This window comes from Ranitomeya variabilis, chromosome 6 (genome assembly GCF_051348905.1).
Source record: "Ranitomeya variabilis isolate aRanVar5 chromosome 6, aRanVar5.hap1, whole genome shotgun sequence".
In the NCBI taxonomy this organism is placed as follows: domain Eukaryota; kingdom Metazoa; phylum Chordata; class Amphibia; order Anura; family Dendrobatidae; genus Ranitomeya; species Ranitomeya variabilis.
In genome coordinates this window covers 33,018,113-33,037,024 of record NC_135237.1, presented here as the reverse complement: position 1 = coordinate 33,037,024, position 18,912 = coordinate 33,018,113, and the positions used below count along the sequence as shown (strand labels likewise).

Below are 18,912 nucleotides of genomic sequence, written 5' to 3'. Positions count from 1 at the left end.
TGAACCGTTGCAGCTACAGCCACAAAATTTTGCACAGTCACATGTCTGGACCCCGAGAGCGTCATAGGCTATGTTGTGAGGCAAAATTTTAACCCCGCGCGTTCCAATTCACCAAACAATTTTGCCCCTATCTACATAATGGGGAAAAAATGAAAGGAAAAGTGTTGGAGGCAAATTAACAGCTGCCAGATGTGAACAAGGGGGACTTAAAGAATGAGAGCGATGGCGCCAAAGAGTATATACTGTACAGTTGCTAAGGTGGGGCCCCGACATGGGATAATCACCACACCACCACGGGGATATGAACACACACACAAAATGCGCCACACACTACCACGTGCTCGAACACATATACCACCCTCAGCGCACATTTCACCACACATACACCAACCTCGCCACATAAAAGTCGAAACACAAAAGTCGCCGCTCAAAACTCGCCACGCGCAAAACTCTCCACATGCAAAACTCGCCACACGTGCAAAACTCACCTCATGGAAAACTCACCTCATGCAAAACTTGCACACGCAGAAAAATTGCCACATGCACAAAAGTTGCAACACATGCAAAAGTTGCCTCACACAAAACTTGCACATACTCAAAAGGCACCACACATAAAACTCGCCACGCGCAAAACTCGCCATGCGCAAAACTTGCTGCACACAACTTGCTACACTAACCTGTCACATGCAACTCGACACACAAAAAGTTGCTACACGCATGTCGCCACACAAAACTCATCTCACAAAAGTCGCTACATGCATGTCGCCACACGCAACTCAACACACGCAACTTGACACACGAAACTCGCCCTAAAACACACACAAGTCTGGTATTATCCTTCAAAAATAAAAATCTGATTAATAAGCAGACAAACTACAAGAGCAACAAATGTACCATATAGGAATCCGGCAGCTGTCAGTCACATGACCAGTCTATTATGTGTATGTGTGAGCTAATATATACTGCCAGGGGGTGGGCTTACTGTTGGCTGGGGATTTATCAGGCTGCCAATTTAGCTTACAAATACTGAGGTAAAAATACTGACCAAATAACGTGTGAACGAGGTCTAATACAGGAGGAGATGACATACAGATATATACTATATACAGGAGGAGATGACACACAGGTATATACTATATACAGGAGGAGATGACACACAGATATATACTATATACAGGAGAGATGACACACAGGTATATACTATATACAGGGGAGATGACACACAGGTATATACTATATAGAGGAGGAGATGACATACAGGTACATACTACATACAGGAGTTGATGACATACAGGTATATACTATATACAGGAGGAGATGACACACAGGTATATACTATATACAGGAGCAGATTACCTACAGGTATATAGTATATACAGGAGGAGATGACATACAGGTATATGCTATGTATAGGAGGAGATGACATACAGGTATATACTATATACAGGAGGAGATGACACACAGATATATACTATATATAGGTGAGATGACACTCAGGTATATACTATATACAGGAGATTACATACAGGTATATCTAATATATAAAGCTGAATGTGTGTGTGTGTGTATGTCCGGGATTGGCATCTGCACCGTCGCAGCTACAGCCACAAAATTTTGCACAGTCACACGTCTGGACCCCGAGAGCATCATAGGCTATGTTGTGAGGTGAAATTTTAACCCCGCGCGTTCCAATTCACCAAACAATTTTGCCCCTATCTACATAATGGGGAAAAAGTGAAGGGAAAAGTGTTGGAGGAAAATTGACAGCTGCCAGATGTGAACAATGAAAACTTAAAGAATGAGAGCGATGGCGCCAAAGATTATATACTGTACAGTTGCTAAGGTGGGGCCCCGACATGGGATACTCACCACACACGGGGATATGACACGGGGATATGAACACAAACACAAAAATGCGCCACACACTACCACGTGCTTGAACACATATACCACCCTCAGCACACATTTCACCACACACACACCAACCTCGCCACATAAAAGTCGAAACACAAAAGTCACCACTCAAAACTCGCCACGCGCAAAACTCGCTACATGCAAAACTCGCTACATGCAAAACTCGCCATATGCAAAACTAGGCTCACGCAAAACTCGCCACACGTGCAAAACTCACCTCATGGAAAACTCACCTCATGCAAAACTTGCACACACAGAAAAATTGCCACATGTACAAAAGTTGCAACACATGCTAAAGTTGCCTCACACAAAACTTGCACATACTCAAAACGCACCACACATAAAACTCGCCACGCGCAAAACTCGCCATGCACAAATCTTGCTGCACACAACTTGCTACACTAACCTGTCACATGCAACTCGACACACAAAATGTTGCTACATGCATGTCGCCACACAAAACTCATCTCACAAAAGTCGCTACATGCTTGTCGCCACACGCAACTCAACACACACAACTTGACACATGAAACTCGCCCTAAAACACACACAAGTCTGGTATTGTCCTTCAAAAATAAAAATCTGATTAATAAGCTGACAAACTACAAGAGCAACAAATGTACCATATAGGAATCCGGCAGCTGTCAGTCACATGACCAGTCTATTATGTGTATGTGTGAGCTAATATATACTGCCAGGGGGAGGGCTTACTGTTGGCTGGGGATTTATCAGGCTGCCAATAGCAACCAATCACAGCTCAGCTTCTATTTTGCTACAGTTAATTAATCTGAGCTCTGATTGGTTAATATAGGCAACAAAGACATTCTCAGTATAACAAAGCTAATATATGTTGTGAAATGCTTCTATTAGCTTAGTTTTTGCCTTTTAATAATTACATTTCTATCTATTTGTTTGGTGGTTTTTGCGTGCAGAATAAATTTTTGTTAACACATTCTATTTTGCTAACAGCAGTCATTAACCCGGGCGAAGCCGGGTAGTACAGCTAGTATTAATATAATATAAAAAAAATTAATAAAAATTGTATGACCTTACATTGATCAGAAGTAAATATTCTGACTTCCCCCTATATACAGTATGCTCCACCACATGGCCCCCCACATACAATATGAGCCCACACATAGCCCCCTCAATCAACAACCAAAGCAATCAACCTATGGGGCCCTTATGCATGTAAACCATAGCAAAAATAAAACCTTTAAAAATATCTCTGTTTAGTTAGTTTAAAAACCCAATATATAAAGATATAAATGCACACAAATTTGCAGTAATATAAAAAAGAGCAGAAATGAGGGGACATATGGTCTAGTTTTGCCCGTCACAATTACCTTCCTGACAGCGGAGGTTGGCACGCTACGTTGTCACGGTATGGCGCCTCTTCTCTTTGTCGACTGCCCCTATGTAGCCCGACCACTACTCTTACTGACCAGGCATCCTCTATAGGTGATCAGATAATATGTAATGAACATATATAAATATATACAATATAGATACTAGTGGGCTGAGGAGTATACATACAGTTGAAACCAGAAGTTTACATACACTATATAAAAAATACACATCTGCATGTGTTTCTCAATATCTGGCATGAAATCTTATAATTGTTTGTACAAACGAACGAGGCACCTTCAGGTATCATGAAATTGTACCAAAGGAGGAGCCAGACTTGTGCAAGTCCACGATTCTCTTCCTGATATCTTGGCTGATTTCTTTAGGCTTTCCCATGTTGCTACACAAAGAAGCAGTGTGTTTCAGGTGTGCATTAAAATACATCCACAGGTGTGTCTAATTAATTCAGATGTTGCCAGAAAGAAGCTTCCAAACACATGACATCATCCTATGAGCAGACCAGAATTGTTTAAAGGCATAGTAATCTTAGTGTATGGAAGCTTGTGACTTTGTAGTAACTAATAAAAATGCCTTAAAACATTCTCTCTCTCATTATTCTGGCATTTGGCAAATATTAATAATTATGGTAATCCTAATTGACCTAAAACAGGAAAGGTTTATTATTATGATTTCATGTCCGATATTGAGAAAAACCTGCATATCCTATATATGATGTCCTTGTCAATCAAAGAAAACCCTTCAGATCATAAATGACCGGTCATGGGGCAGTGCGATTAAAACCACAAAACATCCATATACCTCATAGTCACAGCTGTGTACTTAACTTAATGGCTTCTTCTTCAGACACGGTTCCCCACTTTGTTTTTGGTCATTCAGGGGTTCATCGGGAAATTCCTTCAATCAGGACAAGAGAAGGAGCCTCCTTATATGATGTATGAGGCCCCATATAGCCTATGTACAGTGTGAGGCTGCACATAGCCTCCTATATACAGTGAGCCCGCACATTGCTCCCTATATAAAGTATGAGCCCCATATAGCGTCCTGTATACAGTATGAGCCTGCACATAGCTCCCTATTTACAGTATGAGCTCCATATAGCCTCCTGTATACAGTATGAGCCCCCACATTGCTCCCTATGTACAGTATGAGCTCATATAGCCTCCTATATACAGGATGAGCCCGCACATTATTCCCCATTTACGGGGAGCCCATATAGCCTCCTGTATACAGTATGAGCCCCCACATTGCTCCTTATGTACAGTATGATCTCATATAGCCTCCTATATACAGGATGAGCCCGCACATTGTTCCCCATTTACGGGGAGCCCATATAGCCTCCTGTATACAGTATGAGCCCGCACATTGTTCCCCATTTACTGTGAGCCCCATATAGCCTCCTGTATACAGTATGAGCCCGCACATTGCTCCCTATTTACTGTGAGCCCCCGTATAGCCTGTATATGGTATGAGCCCGCACATTGCTCCCGATTTACTGTGAGCCCCATATAGCCTCCTGTATACAGTATGAGCCCGCACATTGCTCCCTATGCACAGTATGAGCTCCATATATCTTCCTGTATACAGTATGAGCCCACACATTGCTCCCTATGTACAGTATCTCTATAATAATAATAATAATAATAATCTTTATTTTTATATAGCGCTAACATATTCCGCAGCGCTTTACAGTTTGCACACATTATCGCACACTATATAGCCTACTATATACAGTGAGCCCGCACATTGCTCCCTATGTACAGTATGAGCTCTATATAGCCTACTATATACAGTATGAGCCCGCACATTGCTTCCTATTTACTGTGAGCTTCATATAGCCTCCTGTATACGGTGTGAGTCCACACATTGCTCCCTATTTACAGTATGAGCTCCATATCCACCACCCTCGGATCCTCCAGACGGAACCTGAAAACCCATCTCTTCAGGCCTACAGCCTACAATAACCATGCCGCCGCCTCACCGCTGCCAGAGCCGCCGCCTCACCGCCGCCAGAGCCGCCGCCTCACCACCGCCAGACCCGCGGCCTCACCTCTACCTTCTGTCCCTTCCCCACTATCCCATAGAATGTAAGTCGCAAGGACAGGGTCCTCTCCCCTCTGTACCAGTCTGTCACTGTAAACCTGTTTACTGTAAATGATATTTATAACCCTGTATGTAACCCCTTTCTCAAGTACAGCACCATGGAATTAATGGTGCTATATAAATAAATAATAATAATAATAATATAGCCTCCTGTATATAGTATGAGCCCGCACATTGCTCCCTATTTACTGTATGACCCCCATATAGCCTTCTGTATAAAGTATGAGCTTGCACATAGCTCCCTATATAAAGTATGAGCCCCCTTATAGCTTCCTATATATATATTATGAGCTTGCACATAGCTTCCTATATACCGTACGAGCCCTTACATCCCATACGCAGATTAATAAAAAACCGAAACGCATACATGCAGACATACTCAGCTCGCTCCCGTTCCCCCGGCACTCTGCTCTGGTTCCCAAGGCTCCACTTCTACTGGCCAGCGCGTACATGCAGGCGCACGATGACATCATCGCGTCGGCGGCAGCTGATGATGTCATCATGCTGACGCATCACAGCAGAGGTGACAGGAGCTCCCCTGGCTCTGCGCTGCCATTCTGTATCGTCGGCAGTGCAGCACCAAAGGGGCTCTCTCTGCGCGTCGTTTCCTGCCTCTGCCTGTGTAAACAGGCTTTTAAATGACCGCAGATCAGTCAATGTAATTAATTACATTTATTAAAAAATAAACAGTGTACAAAAGAGAAATAGAAATGAAATCAGTCCTTTGCCTTCATCGGCCCTTCTCGGTCACCTGTCACTCGCACATAGTTTTTGAAGGAAGTCTACAAAGGTTGTTCCAAACATCTTGGAGAACTGACCGCAGATCTTCTGTGGATGGAACGTGTGCAAATCCTTCTGTCTCTTCATGTGATGCCAGACAGACTGGATGATGTGTGATCAGGGCTCTGCGGGGGCCGGATCATCACTTCCATTACTGCTCATTTTTAATGACATTGGCTGGATGTTTGGGGTATTTGTTCTGCCGCAGAATATATTGTGAGCCAATCAGACGCCTCCCTGATGGTATTACATGGTGCATAAGTATTTGTCTGTATTTCTCAGCATTGAGAATACCATTGATTCTGACCTATTTGCTGAAATGAAGCCACAAACTTACAGTACTCTCCACCATACTGCAATGTTCCTACAGACCCTCATTATTGTGCTGCCCTCCTTCCCTTCAGGAGCAAATTTATTTCTGTTAAATCCAAGTATTTTGGCCATAATTCTTGTATGAAGATCACGTTTGGCCAGACTTCTCTGAACAGTAGATGGGTGTAGCTGAGTTCCACTGATTACTGCCAGTTCTGAGTTGATGCCACTGCTGAACATCTTCCTATTTCGAAGTGAAGTAAGCATGATGTGTCTTTCATCTGCTGCACTAAGTTCACTTGGCTGATCACTGCATCTACGGTCCTCAACGTTGGCCATTTCTTGGTGTCCTTATTGCTGGGAAATGCAGGCAGATTGTTACCTATCATGTAACAGCAACAGGGAGGTGTGTGATTGGTTTAAACAAAGACCCCAAACATACAGCTAATGTCATTAAGAAATATCTTCAGTGTAAAGAATACCAAGGGTTGGGTTGCCAGCGCCTAGAGCAAACTAAGTATTACATCCCCTAACCTAGTGATCATGAGAACAAAAGATTGGGCGTGTTTAAACCAACATGCCCAATCCTTCTTTGTGCCCTTGACTCCCTTTGGGGAGGGTCCGAACACCCCTTTCGTTCATGCCAAAATATGAGCTCTGGAGGTGTGTCAGGAGGAGCACTGGATAACCCCTTATGGGTCCTAAATTAGGAACTCTCCTCTATAAAGTTGGACAGTCCCTTTGCGACTCTCTGGTTTTTCTTGACAGTCCTTTATTTTTCGTCCTTGAGGAAACCGTGTGCGTGCGGCTGTTGGGATAATGGGTGTGTGAGCGCAGACTTTGGCAGTTGTCTTTATGGTCGCCCCCCTCTCCCATCAGATAAATGCCTCTTTTTAGTGTCTTTCCAAATTCCGAGAAGAACCTTAGCGGGAGGACGAGAAGACAGTAAATAGCTTTATTAGCAGCATAACTTTCCTCATTTATGTGGCGGCACATTTCATAAAAGCGATATGTGATCCGGACTAATAATGGACAATGTGTGATCGTCGGCCCCCTTTGTTTTGCAGGAGTTGGAGCGTGTTACGTCTCTACAGGCGAGTCTTCAGCTGGCTGCTGTTATCTGCACTAATGGACGGAGGTAACGACACGAGGACACCGACCGATACTTTTCTATTGGATTGTCATTTGGAAATAGAAAGGAGAAAGGATTCCGAGCGTATTTTTCTTTTTCTTCTTTCTAATGTCGTTCTTGAAGGTTAATCGTACTAAAAATGTGCTGTTCAAGACCCCAGCTTATTGTCATAGGACAGGGCGATTCATTGCACTCTGAGCCTGAGAACTTAGAAGACCGTTGTGGCCGCTGGACTAAGGTCCTGCCAAGTGATTCATCTTTAGTTGCATCACTAATGGAGAGGCCTAGTCACCATTTAGTCCATGTCATGAGGTCCAAAACAATACAAGTTAAGGAGCCCTAATCCAGGCAATCCTCTGAGAGCTAAACACCATTGTTAGGCTAGGTTCACATCGCGTTAGTGCCGTCCGTTTAACAGATGCGCTAACGCTGATGCCCAAAATCACTTTTTTGCTACAATCATGCGAACGCATGGTACCATTGCGTTAGCATGCTTTAGCAATAGAGGTCTATGCACAGCGAACTCGTCCGTTCGCTGTGCGTTAGACATAACATACCCAAAAACGCAGTAAACCGCGTTCGAGGGTGCGTCACAAAGTAACACATCATTGCTAACGCATGCCAATTTTGACATGCGTTAGGATGCGTTACGATAATGTAAGTCTATGGGCGTGTTAACGGATCCGTTACATTGCGTTAGTGCCGCTAAGTAACAGATCCTTTAAACCGATCGCCCAAACGCAATGTGAACCTAGCCTTAATGTCATGATTGCTTAATTATACTGAGCCTGAAATTTAGGTTACATCATAGCCTGTGCCTCCCCACTGTCTTCATATTCTAGCATAGCCTGTGCCTCCCCACTGTCTTCATATTCTAGCATAGCCTGTGCCTCTCCTCTGTCCTCATATTTAGCATAGCCTGTGCCTCTCCTCTGTCCTCATATTTAGCATAGCCTATTCCTCTTCTCTTTCTTTATATTCTAGAGTAGCCTGTTCCTCCTCTATTCCTTTATATTCTAGCATAGCCTGTGCCTCCTCTCTTTCTTTATATTCTAGCATAGCCTGTGCCTCCCATCTGTCTTTATCTTCTAGCATAGCCTGTGCCTCCTCTCTTTCTTTATATACTAGCATAGCCTATTCCTCCTCTGTCTTTATCTTCTAGCATAGCCTGTGCCTCCTCTCTGTCTTTATATTCTAGCATAGCCTGTGCCTCCCATCTGTCTTTATATTCTAGCATAGCCTGTGCCTCCCATCTGTCTTTATATTCTAGCATAGCCTGTGCCTCCTCTCTGTCTTTATATTCTAGCATAGCCTGTGCCTCCTCTGTCTTTATATTCTAGCATAGCCTGTGCCTCCCATCTGTCTTTATATTCTAGCATAGCCTGTGCCTCCTCTGTCTTTATATTCTAGCATAGCCTGTGCCTCCTCTCTGTCTTTATATTCTAGCATAGCCTGTGCCTCCTCTGTCTTTATATTCTAGCATAGCCTGTGCCTCCCATCTGTCTTTATATTCTAGCATAGCCTGTGCCTCCTCTGTCTTTATATTCTAGCATAGCCTGTGCCTCCTCTGTCTTTATATTCTAGCATAGCCTGTGCCTCCCATCTGTCTTTATATTCTAGCATAGCCTGTGCCTCCTCTGTCTTTATATTCTAGCATAGCCTGTGCCTCCTCTCTGTCTTTATATTCTAGCATAGCCTGTGCCTCCTCTGTCTTTATATTCTAGCATAGCCTGTGCCTCCCATCTGTCTTTATATTCTAGCATAGCCTGTGCCTCCTCTGTCTTTATATTCTAGCATAGCCTGTGCCTCACCTTCTTTCTTTTGAGCATCGCTTGTGCGTCTTCTGTGTCTACCTGTAAACGTAGCCTGTGCCTCCTCTGTGTCTTTTCCAGCACAGCCTGTGCCTCTTCTGTTTTTGTCTTGGAGCATGGTCTGTGTCATTTTTAATGCTGCGGCATAGCCTGTACCTCCTTGCTGTTTCTCTCTTATCAGCATAGCCTCTGTCTTTTTTTTTTTTTCCTTTTTAAACTGGTCCAGTCTGCCCATCCTTCACAATTTGCACGTCTGCATTGTTCAGTAACATCCAGCTGACTAACTAGTGCAGCGAGTTCCACTTTTCCCATCATGCCTGTTTTATTATTTTCGCTCCTTTCACTAGATGTCTAGCGGTGCTGTGAGTGCTGCCCGGAGGTGTCATCCACAGCCACTTGTGGTGATAACTGTTACTAGAATTACAGCCGTTCTCTCTTCGGAGCCGTAGAAATATAGATTTCTTCTCATATTTGCTCACTTCCATTGTATTTCCAACAAGAAATTCAATATTTTCTCACAAGAAACGGAGCTAAATATGCCAGCCGGCTCCTTAAAGGGAATCTATCATGATGACTGGCACTAATTCTCCCCAATTATGATGCCAGAGGTGATGCCCATACTACAATGCCGGCACCACGGTAGTGAAATTTATGATATATTATTTTTGTTTTGTTTTTTATCTCATTTTCAAAAACTCTGCTTTCCGTCGGTGATTGAAAACATTCTTGTTTACATTTAGAATCAACAACTTACAGTGGGGGAAAAAAAAATAATTTATTCAGCCAGTAATTGTGCAAGTTCTCCCACTTGAAAAGATGAGAGAGGCCTGTAACTGACATCATAGGTAGACCACAACTATGAGAGTCAAAATGAGAAAACAAATACAGTAAATCACCTTGTCTGATTTGGCAAGATTTATTTTGCAAATTATGGTCGAAAATAAGTATTTGGTCACCTAAAAGCATGCAAGATTTCTAGCTCTCACAGACCTGTAACTTCTTCTTTAAGAGGCTCCTCTGTCCTCCACTCATTACCTGTAGTAATGGTGCCTGATTGAACTTGTTATCAGTATAAAAGACATCTGTCCACAACCTCAAACAGTCACACTCCAAACTCCACTATGGTGAAGACCAAAGAGCTGTCGAAGGACACCAGAAACAAAATTGTAGCCCTGCACCAGGCTGGGAAGACTAAATCTGCGATAGGCAAGCAGCTTGGTGTGATGAAATCAACTGTGGGAGCAATAATAAGAAAGTGAAAGACATACAAGACCACTGATAATCTCCCTCGATCTGGGGCTCCACGCAAGATCTCATCCTGTGGGGTCAAAATGATCACAATTATGGTGAGCAAAAATCCCAGAACCACACGGGGGGACCTAGTGAATGACCTGAATAGAGCTGGGACCACCGTAACAAAGGATACCATCAGTAACATACTACGCCACCAGGGACTCAGATCCTGCAGTGCCAGATGTGTCCCCCTGCTTAAGCCAGTACATGTTCGGGCCCGTCTGAAGTTTGCTAGAGAGCATTTGGATTATCCAGAAGATTATTGGGAGAAAGTCATGTGGTCTGTTGAAACCAAAGTAGAACTGTTTGGTAGAAACAAAACTCGTCGTGTTTGGAGGAGACAGAATGCTGAGTTGTATCCAAAGAACACCACACCTACTGTGAAGCATGGGGGTGGCAACATCATGCTTTGGGGCTGTTTCTCTGCAAAGGGACCAGGACGACTGATCAGTGTACATGAAAGGATGAATGGGGCCATGTATTGTGAGATTTTGAATGCAAACCTCCTTCCATCAGCAAGGGCATTGAAGATGAAACGTGGATGGTTCTTTCAGCATGATAATAATCCCAAGCAAACCACCAGGGCATCCAAGGAGTGGCTTCGTAAGAAGCATATGAGGGTCCTGGAGTGGCCTAGCCAGTCTCCAGATCTCAACCCCATAGAAAACCTTTGGAGGAAGTTGAAAGTCTGTGTTGGCCGGCGACAGGCCCAAAACATCACTGCTTTAGAGGAGATCTGCATGGAGGAATGGGCCAACATACCACCAGCAGTGTGTGCCAACCTTGTGAAGTCTTACAGAAAATGTTTGACCTCTGTCATTGCCAACAAAGGATGTATAAGAAAATATTGAGATGAACTTTTGTTAATGACCAAATACTTATTTTCCACCATAATTTGCAATATGAATCTTACCAAATCAGACAAGGTGATTTTCTGGATTTGTTTTCTCATTTTGACTCTCATAGTTGTGGTCTACCTAAGATGTAAATTACAGGCCTCTCTCATCTTTTGAAGTGGGAAACTTACACAATTGGTGACTGACTAAATACTTTTTCCCCCCACTGTATATATGGTAATTTGAACTTTTGGACTAAATTTGTGCAACTGAAAGACTGTGGCAGACTACTTTCCTCCTTCAGCATGCCCTAACCTACTTTTCCTCCTTCAGCATGCCCTACCCTATTTTTCCTCCTTCAGCATGCCCTATCCTTCTTTCCCTCCTTCAGTATGCCCTATCCTTCTTTTCCTCCTTCAGCATGCCCTATCCTTCTTTTCCTCCTTCAGCATGCCCTACCCTACTTTTCCTCCTTCAGCATGCCCTACCCTACTTTTCCTCCTTCAGCATGCCCTATCCTTCTTTTCCTCCTTCAGCATGCCCTACCCTACTTTTCTTCCTTCAACATGCCTGATCCTACTTTCCTTCCTTCAACATTCCTGATCCTACTTTTCTTCCTTCAACATTCCTGATCCTACTTTTTTCCTTCAGCCTGCTGATCCTACTTTTCTTCCTTCAACATTCCTGATCCTACTTTTCTTCCTTCAACATTCCTGATCCTACTTTTCTTCCTTCAACATTCCTGATCCTACTTTTCTTCCTTCAACATGCCTGATCCTACTTTTCTTCCTTCAACATTCCTGATCCTTCTTTTCCTCCTTCATCATGCCAGATCCGGTTTTCCTCCTTCAGCATGCCCTATCCTTCTTTTCCTCCTTCATTATGCCTGATTCTGTCTTCGAGGAGATGGAATTCAAGCAACAGAGGGTCAGACAAAGGCATTTGCCTTTTTAAATTAAAAGAAAATACATCCTGCAAGGCTTTAAAAACATTAACGGAAGAATGTAAAAAAATAAATAAAAAGTAATTCTAACCACATCCTGCAGAAAAGCCCGCCTTATACAGCAAAGTATACTGAGAACTGAGAAGTAAGCCAGCAAGTCCTGGTATTTTTCATTTTTTGTAATATATTTTAGATTGAACAAGTTTGCATATTTTATCAATTTTTCAGTAAAATTAAAAAGAACAGTAAAAACACATTTATAACATTCTGCCACTCGATGGAAATATATAAAAAGTTAAAGTTCTTGGAAAAGTGGAGAAAAAAAAACTTCGGTACTGAAAGCTCATAATAAGGTCAGTTCTTAAAGGGCTATTCTTAACTTTATAAAGGTGTCATCTATTCACTGGATACGTAATAATCAGAGGATTGATCTGTGGGAATCCGGCCGCCGGGATTCCATCTGATCCCTAGAATGAGGTGACCTCTCGGACTGTTGAGCATGCTTACGCGGGAGTGTTGGCCGCGCATGCGCGAGCAGCACTGCTCTGTTTGTCCTCTATGGAGCTATAGGGGACAGCGGATCAGTCCCAGTCTGCGGCAGAGTGAATGGAGCGGAGTCGTGGACAGTCCATTATTGGGTGAAGCTTTGCAGTCGCTGAACTGACGGCCTCTAAACTAATTTCTCATCAGCGTAATTCTTTTTTTCCTCCGCAGATCCCTAAATACTGCAAAAGAAGGCTTTACGCAGGCCAGCCTGGGGCTACTGGCCAACCAGAGGAAACGGCAGCTATTGATCGGTCTGCTGAAGTCTCTGAGGACTATAAAAACACTGGTAAAAACCACCGTGCCGGATTGTATTATTTCTGCATTTATCGACCGCTAATTAATTATTTCTTTCCACTTTTCCAGCAAAGAACGGACGTCCGTCTGAGTGAAATGCTGGAGGTAGGTGGATTTCCATTTATCCAGATCTCATTTGCAACTCAATGGATGAGATTAATTAGGTTTGTCTGACGGCGCCGCGTAGATGTCATACAAATCGGCCTCGTCAGTGCTCCCCGCACACCCAATTATTTACTGACATGGCAGATGGATCGCTGTTGCTTTTTCTGCTTAACTTACATTCTGGAGTCCCTGATATTAGGATGCACATGTCATGAAGTGGGCGCGATGGCGGTGGGGCGATGTGTCACCTGAATTACATCTTTATTTTCCAATTGTAGATACTTTTTTAATTCAATTTTCAGTACATGATTATGGAGGCAACCGTCATGTATCTGTTACTGCATTCCTAAATGTGCTTTACAGCAGGGCCTGCCCTGCGGGAGGGCGTCGTGGGCCCGCCCTGCCGGATGGCACCATGAGCCCGCTCTGCCGGGTGGCACCGTGGACCCGCTCTACATGAGGGCGTCGTGGGCCTGCCCTGCAGGAGGGCGTCGTGGGTCCGCTCTGCTTGAGGGCATCATAGGCCCGCTCTGCCGGGTGGCGCCGTGGGCCCACTCTGCATGAGGGTGTCGTGGACCCACTCTGCGTGAGGGCACCATGGGCCCTTTCGGCCGGGTGGTGCCGTGGGCCCGCTCTGCCTGATGGTGCCGTGGGCCCACTCTGGGAGAGGGCGTTGTGGGCCTGCCCTGCAGGAGGGTGTCATGGACCCACTCTGTGTGAGGGCACCATGGGCCCACTCTCCTGGGTGGCGCCATGGGCCCGCTCACCATAGAGACATCCTGCCCCAGTGTCAGTCTGGTGCACTGCGGACGCCACGTGGCTCCGCTGCTTCATGATTGCTCACAACAGCAGAATTGGCCAGAGGTATGGAGCATATTTTGTCTTAGATTTAGCGGTTTTATTTATGTTACCCTGGACATCTTTTTTTGAGTTCCCCTTTTTTTCTGGTTGCAAGAACTAAATAAAGGGGCCAGCTGCTCCCGTACCCCGCCACTGCTGTGGTCTGAGGTGCTTGGGTATCCTAGGCTTGAATGACGCATGCTGCCGCACCACTCATCTTCTCATTGTCATGGATTTGGCTGCTCCGCCACCCTTTTTGGTGTCGACATGTTTTGGCTGAAATACCTCTTTAATTCACCTATCATCTAATGCTGGTCCTGTGTCATGTGTTTATAGGAGGAAGACTACCCCGGAGCCATCCAGCTGTGCCTGGAGTGTCAGAAGGCAGCGAGTACATTCAAGCACTACAGCTGTATAAGGTACAGATCATGGGGGCTGCGATCAGCGACTGTACGGCCATATGGTACGATGCCATCACAACGTGTAATACTGCAGCAAAGGCCATGGAAACAATTCTTATCATATCCATCCATACTTCCTTCTATCCATCCTCATCCAGTATATGTACATATAATCCTATGTGATGTCGGTGTGGGGACGGTTATTGTTTGGTTCTTGCCATTCTGTACCAGCTCCAGTAGACGTACATCCTGTATATTATATGGTGCCAAAAGGTTGAAGGAGTCGTCATCTTAGCACAAGTACTCTCCTGTCCAAGATGGGTGATAACTTAGAGCGATGAAGGTACCACCGTCAGAAATGTTTGCCAGGAAGGGGCTGTTTATGTCATACGCTATGCGAGAGTGTTGTGAGCATGTTGTATAGGAGTATGTGGTGGACATACGGTACTTTATAGGATGTTATTGCTGCAGCGCCGTGTGGGAGATTGTTGTCGGCGTGCTGTGTGGGAGATTGTTGGCGACATGCTGTGTCAGAGACTGTTGGCGGCGTGCTGTTGTGGGAGACTGTTGGTGGCATGCTGTATGAGAGACTTGGCAGAGTGCTGTGTGAGAGACTGTTGGCGGCGTGCTGTGTGAGAGACTGTTGGCGGCATGCTGTATGAGAGACTGTTGGCGGAGTGCTGTGTGAGAGACTGTTGGCGGCGTGCTGTGTGAGAGACTGTTGGCGGCATGCTGTATGAGAGACTGTTGGCGGAGTGCTGTGTGAGAGACTGTTGGCGGCGTGCTGTGTGAGAGACTGTTGGCGGAGTGCTGTGTGGGAGACTGTTGGCGGCATGCTGTGTGAGAGACTGTTGGCGGTGTGCTGTGTAAGAGACTTGGTTGCGTGCTGTGTGAGAGACTGTTGGTGGCGTGCTGTGTGGGAGACTGTTGGTTGCGTGCTGTGTGAGAGACTGTTGGTGGCGTGCTGTGTGGGAGATTGTTGTCGGCGTGCTGTGTGAGAGACTTGGTGGTGTGCTGTGTGGGAGATTGTTGGCGGCGTGCTGTGTGGGAGACTGTTGGTGGCGTGCTGTGTGGGAGACTGTTGGCGGCGTGCTGTGTGGGAGACTGTTGGCGGCGTGCTGTGTGGGAGACTGTTGGCGGCGTGCTGTGTGGGAGACTGTTGGCGGCGTGCTGTGTGGGCGACTGTTGGCGGCGTGCTGTGTGGGCGACTGTTGGCGGCGTGCTGTGTGGGCGACTGTTGGCGGCGTGCTGTGTGGGCGACTGTTGGCGGCGCGCTGTGTGGGCGACTGTTGGCGGCGCGCTGTGTGGGCGACTGTTGGCGGCGCGCTGTGTGGGAGACTGCTGGCGGCGCGCTGTGTGGGAGACTGCTGGCAGCACACTCTGTGGGAGACTGCTGGCGGTGTGCTGTGTGGTAGATTGCTGCAGGCATGCTCTGTGGGAAAGAGTGTTGCGGGAGGGCTCTGTGGGGGAGAGTGTTGTGGGCGTATTCTCTGGTGGATCATTGCGGGCACGCTATCCAGCTCTGTGGGGGAGCGTTGTGGGCGTGTTCTGTGGGGCAGAGTGTTGCTGTCGTGTTCTGTGGGGGGGTTGAGAGTTGCCGCCACATTCTGTGGGGATTGTTGTGGGCGTGTTCTGTGGAAGATCATTGTGGGTGTGTTCGGTGGGGAGAGGATCGTTGTGGGCGTGTTTTGTGGAGAAAAGTGTTGCCAGCGAGTTCTGTGGGAGATCGTTGTGGGCGTGTTCTGTGGGGGGGATCGATGGGGGCGTGTTCTGTGGGGATCATTGTGGGCATGTTCTGTGGGGATCGTTGTGGGCGTGTACTGTTGGGGATCGTTGTGGGCGTGTTCTGTGGGGGATCGTTGGGGGCGTGTTCTGTGGGGTATTGATGGGGGCGTGTTCTGTGTGAGATCGTTGTGGGCGTGTTCTGTGGGACGTTGTTGTGTGCGTGTTCTGTGGGACGTCGTTGTGGGCGTGTTCTGTGGGACGTCGTTGTGGGCGTGTCCTGTGGGACGTCGTTGTGGGCGTGTCCTGTGAGACGTCGTTGTGGGCGTGTCCTGTGAGACGTCGTTGTGGGCGTGTCCTGTGAGACGTCGTTGTGGGCGTGTCCTGTGAGACGTCGTTGTGGGCGTGTCCTGTGAGACGTCGTTATGGGCGTGTCCTGTGGGAGATCGTTGTGGCCGTGTTCTGTGAGACGTCGTCGTGGGCGCATTCTGTGGAGGATCGTTGTGGACATGTTCTGTGGGACAACATTGTGGACATGTTCTGTGGGGGATCCTTGTGGCCGTGTTCTGTGTGTCAACGTTGTGGGCGTGTTCTGTGGGACATCATTGTGGACGTGCTCTGTGGGGGGTCGTTGTGGGCGCGTTCTGTGGGACTTCGTTGTGGGCGCGTTCTGTGGGACGTCGTTGTGGGCGCGTTCTGTGGGACGTCGTTGTGGGCGTGTCCTGTGAGACGCCGTTGTGGGCGTGTTCTGTGAGACGTCCTTGTGGGCGTGTTCTGTGGGAGATCGTTGTGGGCGTGTTTTGTGGGAGATCGTTGTGGGCGTGTTCTGTGGAGGATCGTTGTGGGCGCGTTCTGTGGGAGATCGTTGTGGGCTCGTTCTTTGGAGGATCGTTGTGGGCGCGTTCTGTGGGAGATCGTTGTGGGCGTGTTCTGTGGAGGATCGTTGTGGGCGTGTTCTGTGGGAGATCGTTGTGGCCGTGTTCTGTGTGTCAACGTTGTGGGCGTGTTCTGTGGGGGGTCGTTGTGGGCGCGTTCTGTGGGGGACCGTTGTGGGCGTGTTCTGTGGGGGACCGTTGTGGGCATGTTCTGTGGGAGATCGTTGTGGGCGCGTTCTGTGGAGGATCGTTGTGGGCGTGTTCTGTGGGAGATCGTTGTGGGCGCGTTCTGTGGAGGATCGTTGTGGGCATGTTCTGTGGGAGATCGTTGTGGGCGCGTTCTGTGGAGGATCGTTGTGGGCATGTTCTGTGGGAGATCGTTGTGGGCGCGTTCTGTGGAGGATCGTTGTGGGCATGTTCTGTGGGAGATCGTTGTGGGCGCGTTCTGTGGAGGATCGTTGTGGGCATGTTCTGTGGGAGATCGTTGTGGGCGCGTTCTGTGGAGGATCGTTGTGGGCATGTTCTGTGGGAGATCGTTGTGGGCGCGTTCTGTGGGAGATCGTTGTGGGCGCGTTCTGTGGAGGATCGTTGTGGGCATGTTCTGTGGGAGATCGTTGTGGGCGCGTTCTGTGGGAGATCGTTGTGGGCGCGTTCTGTGGAGGATCGTTGTGGGCGTGTTCTGTGGGAGATCGTTGTGGGCGCGTTCTGTGGAGGATCGTTGTGGGCATGTTCTGTGGGAGATCGTTGTGGGCGCGTTCTGTGGAGGATCGTTGTGGGCATGTTCTGTGGGAGATCGTTGTGGCCGTGTTCTGTGTGTCAACGTTGTGGGTGTGTTCTGTGGGACAACATTGTGAACGTGTTCTGTGGGGGGTCGTTGTGGGTGCGTTCTGTGGGCGTGTTCTGTGGGGATCGTTGTGGGCGCACTCTGTGGGGGAGAGTGTTGTGGGTATGCTTATAACTAGAGCAGAGGTCAGTGTGCAGGGAGCCGTTGCAGAGCTGTGAGTTCTGCTGCCATCTTTACAATACAGTTGTTTGCTTTTATAGTGATTTATGACCAGTTGCATATTAATGTACAGTGATTCATAGAGGCTGCAGAAGCTGATGGGTTCAAAATTTATAATGAAACCTTGTTGCAAAAATGATTTGATGCCAACAATTCAGCATTTACATAAGGAAATGCCCCTGAAGTTGTCTGTGATCCTCGGTTCTAGCAGTGATTTCTGCTGCCTTGTAGTAATGAGCCCTCTATGGAGTCGTCCTGCTATAGGGGCCGGCGTTCCTTTCTATCAGCGGTGGTGCATAATATAATTAATTTGTCCGGCTCACTTCGCCATGCCCTGTCCCAATTTTGCTCCATCTATTTTTCAAAACATTGTCAGACTTTTTTGCAGCGCGTCAAGTAGTTTTACTCCAAAATTCTGGTGCAAACTACATTAATGAATCGGGTGGTAAAGGCTGTATACCCGGCAGGGCATTGTGCTTAGTTCATTTGATCAGTTTTGGCTGCCACACTCCTTTTAAAGGTAATAAAGGTAACTTAGTGTGAATTTCTCATGGCCTGAGCCCTAGCGGCAGCGCAGATCAATAAAGCGTTCCCCCTCCCTGCACCTTCATGCTACTGTCTGTGCCGCGGCTCCCAT

At 46.7% G+C, this 18,912-nt stretch overlaps 1 protein-coding gene across 1 annotated transcript in view; it reads left to right on the top strand.

Annotated features, from left to right (window-relative positions):
- Positions 1-18,912, top strand: part of VPS50 (VPS50 subunit of EARP/GARPII complex) — a 200,729-nt gene that overhangs the window by 57,579 nt on the left and 124,238 nt on the right. Inside the window, exons 6-9 of the mRNA XM_077268173.1 lie at positions 7,542-7,612; positions 13,204-13,321; positions 13,399-13,434; positions 14,611-14,693. Coding sequence (XP_077124288.1) covers positions 7,542-7,612; positions 13,204-13,321; positions 13,399-13,434; positions 14,611-14,693 — 308 coding nt within the window. The remainder of the gene's footprint in view (positions 1-7,541; positions 7,613-13,203; positions 13,322-13,398; positions 13,435-14,610; positions 14,694-18,912) is intronic.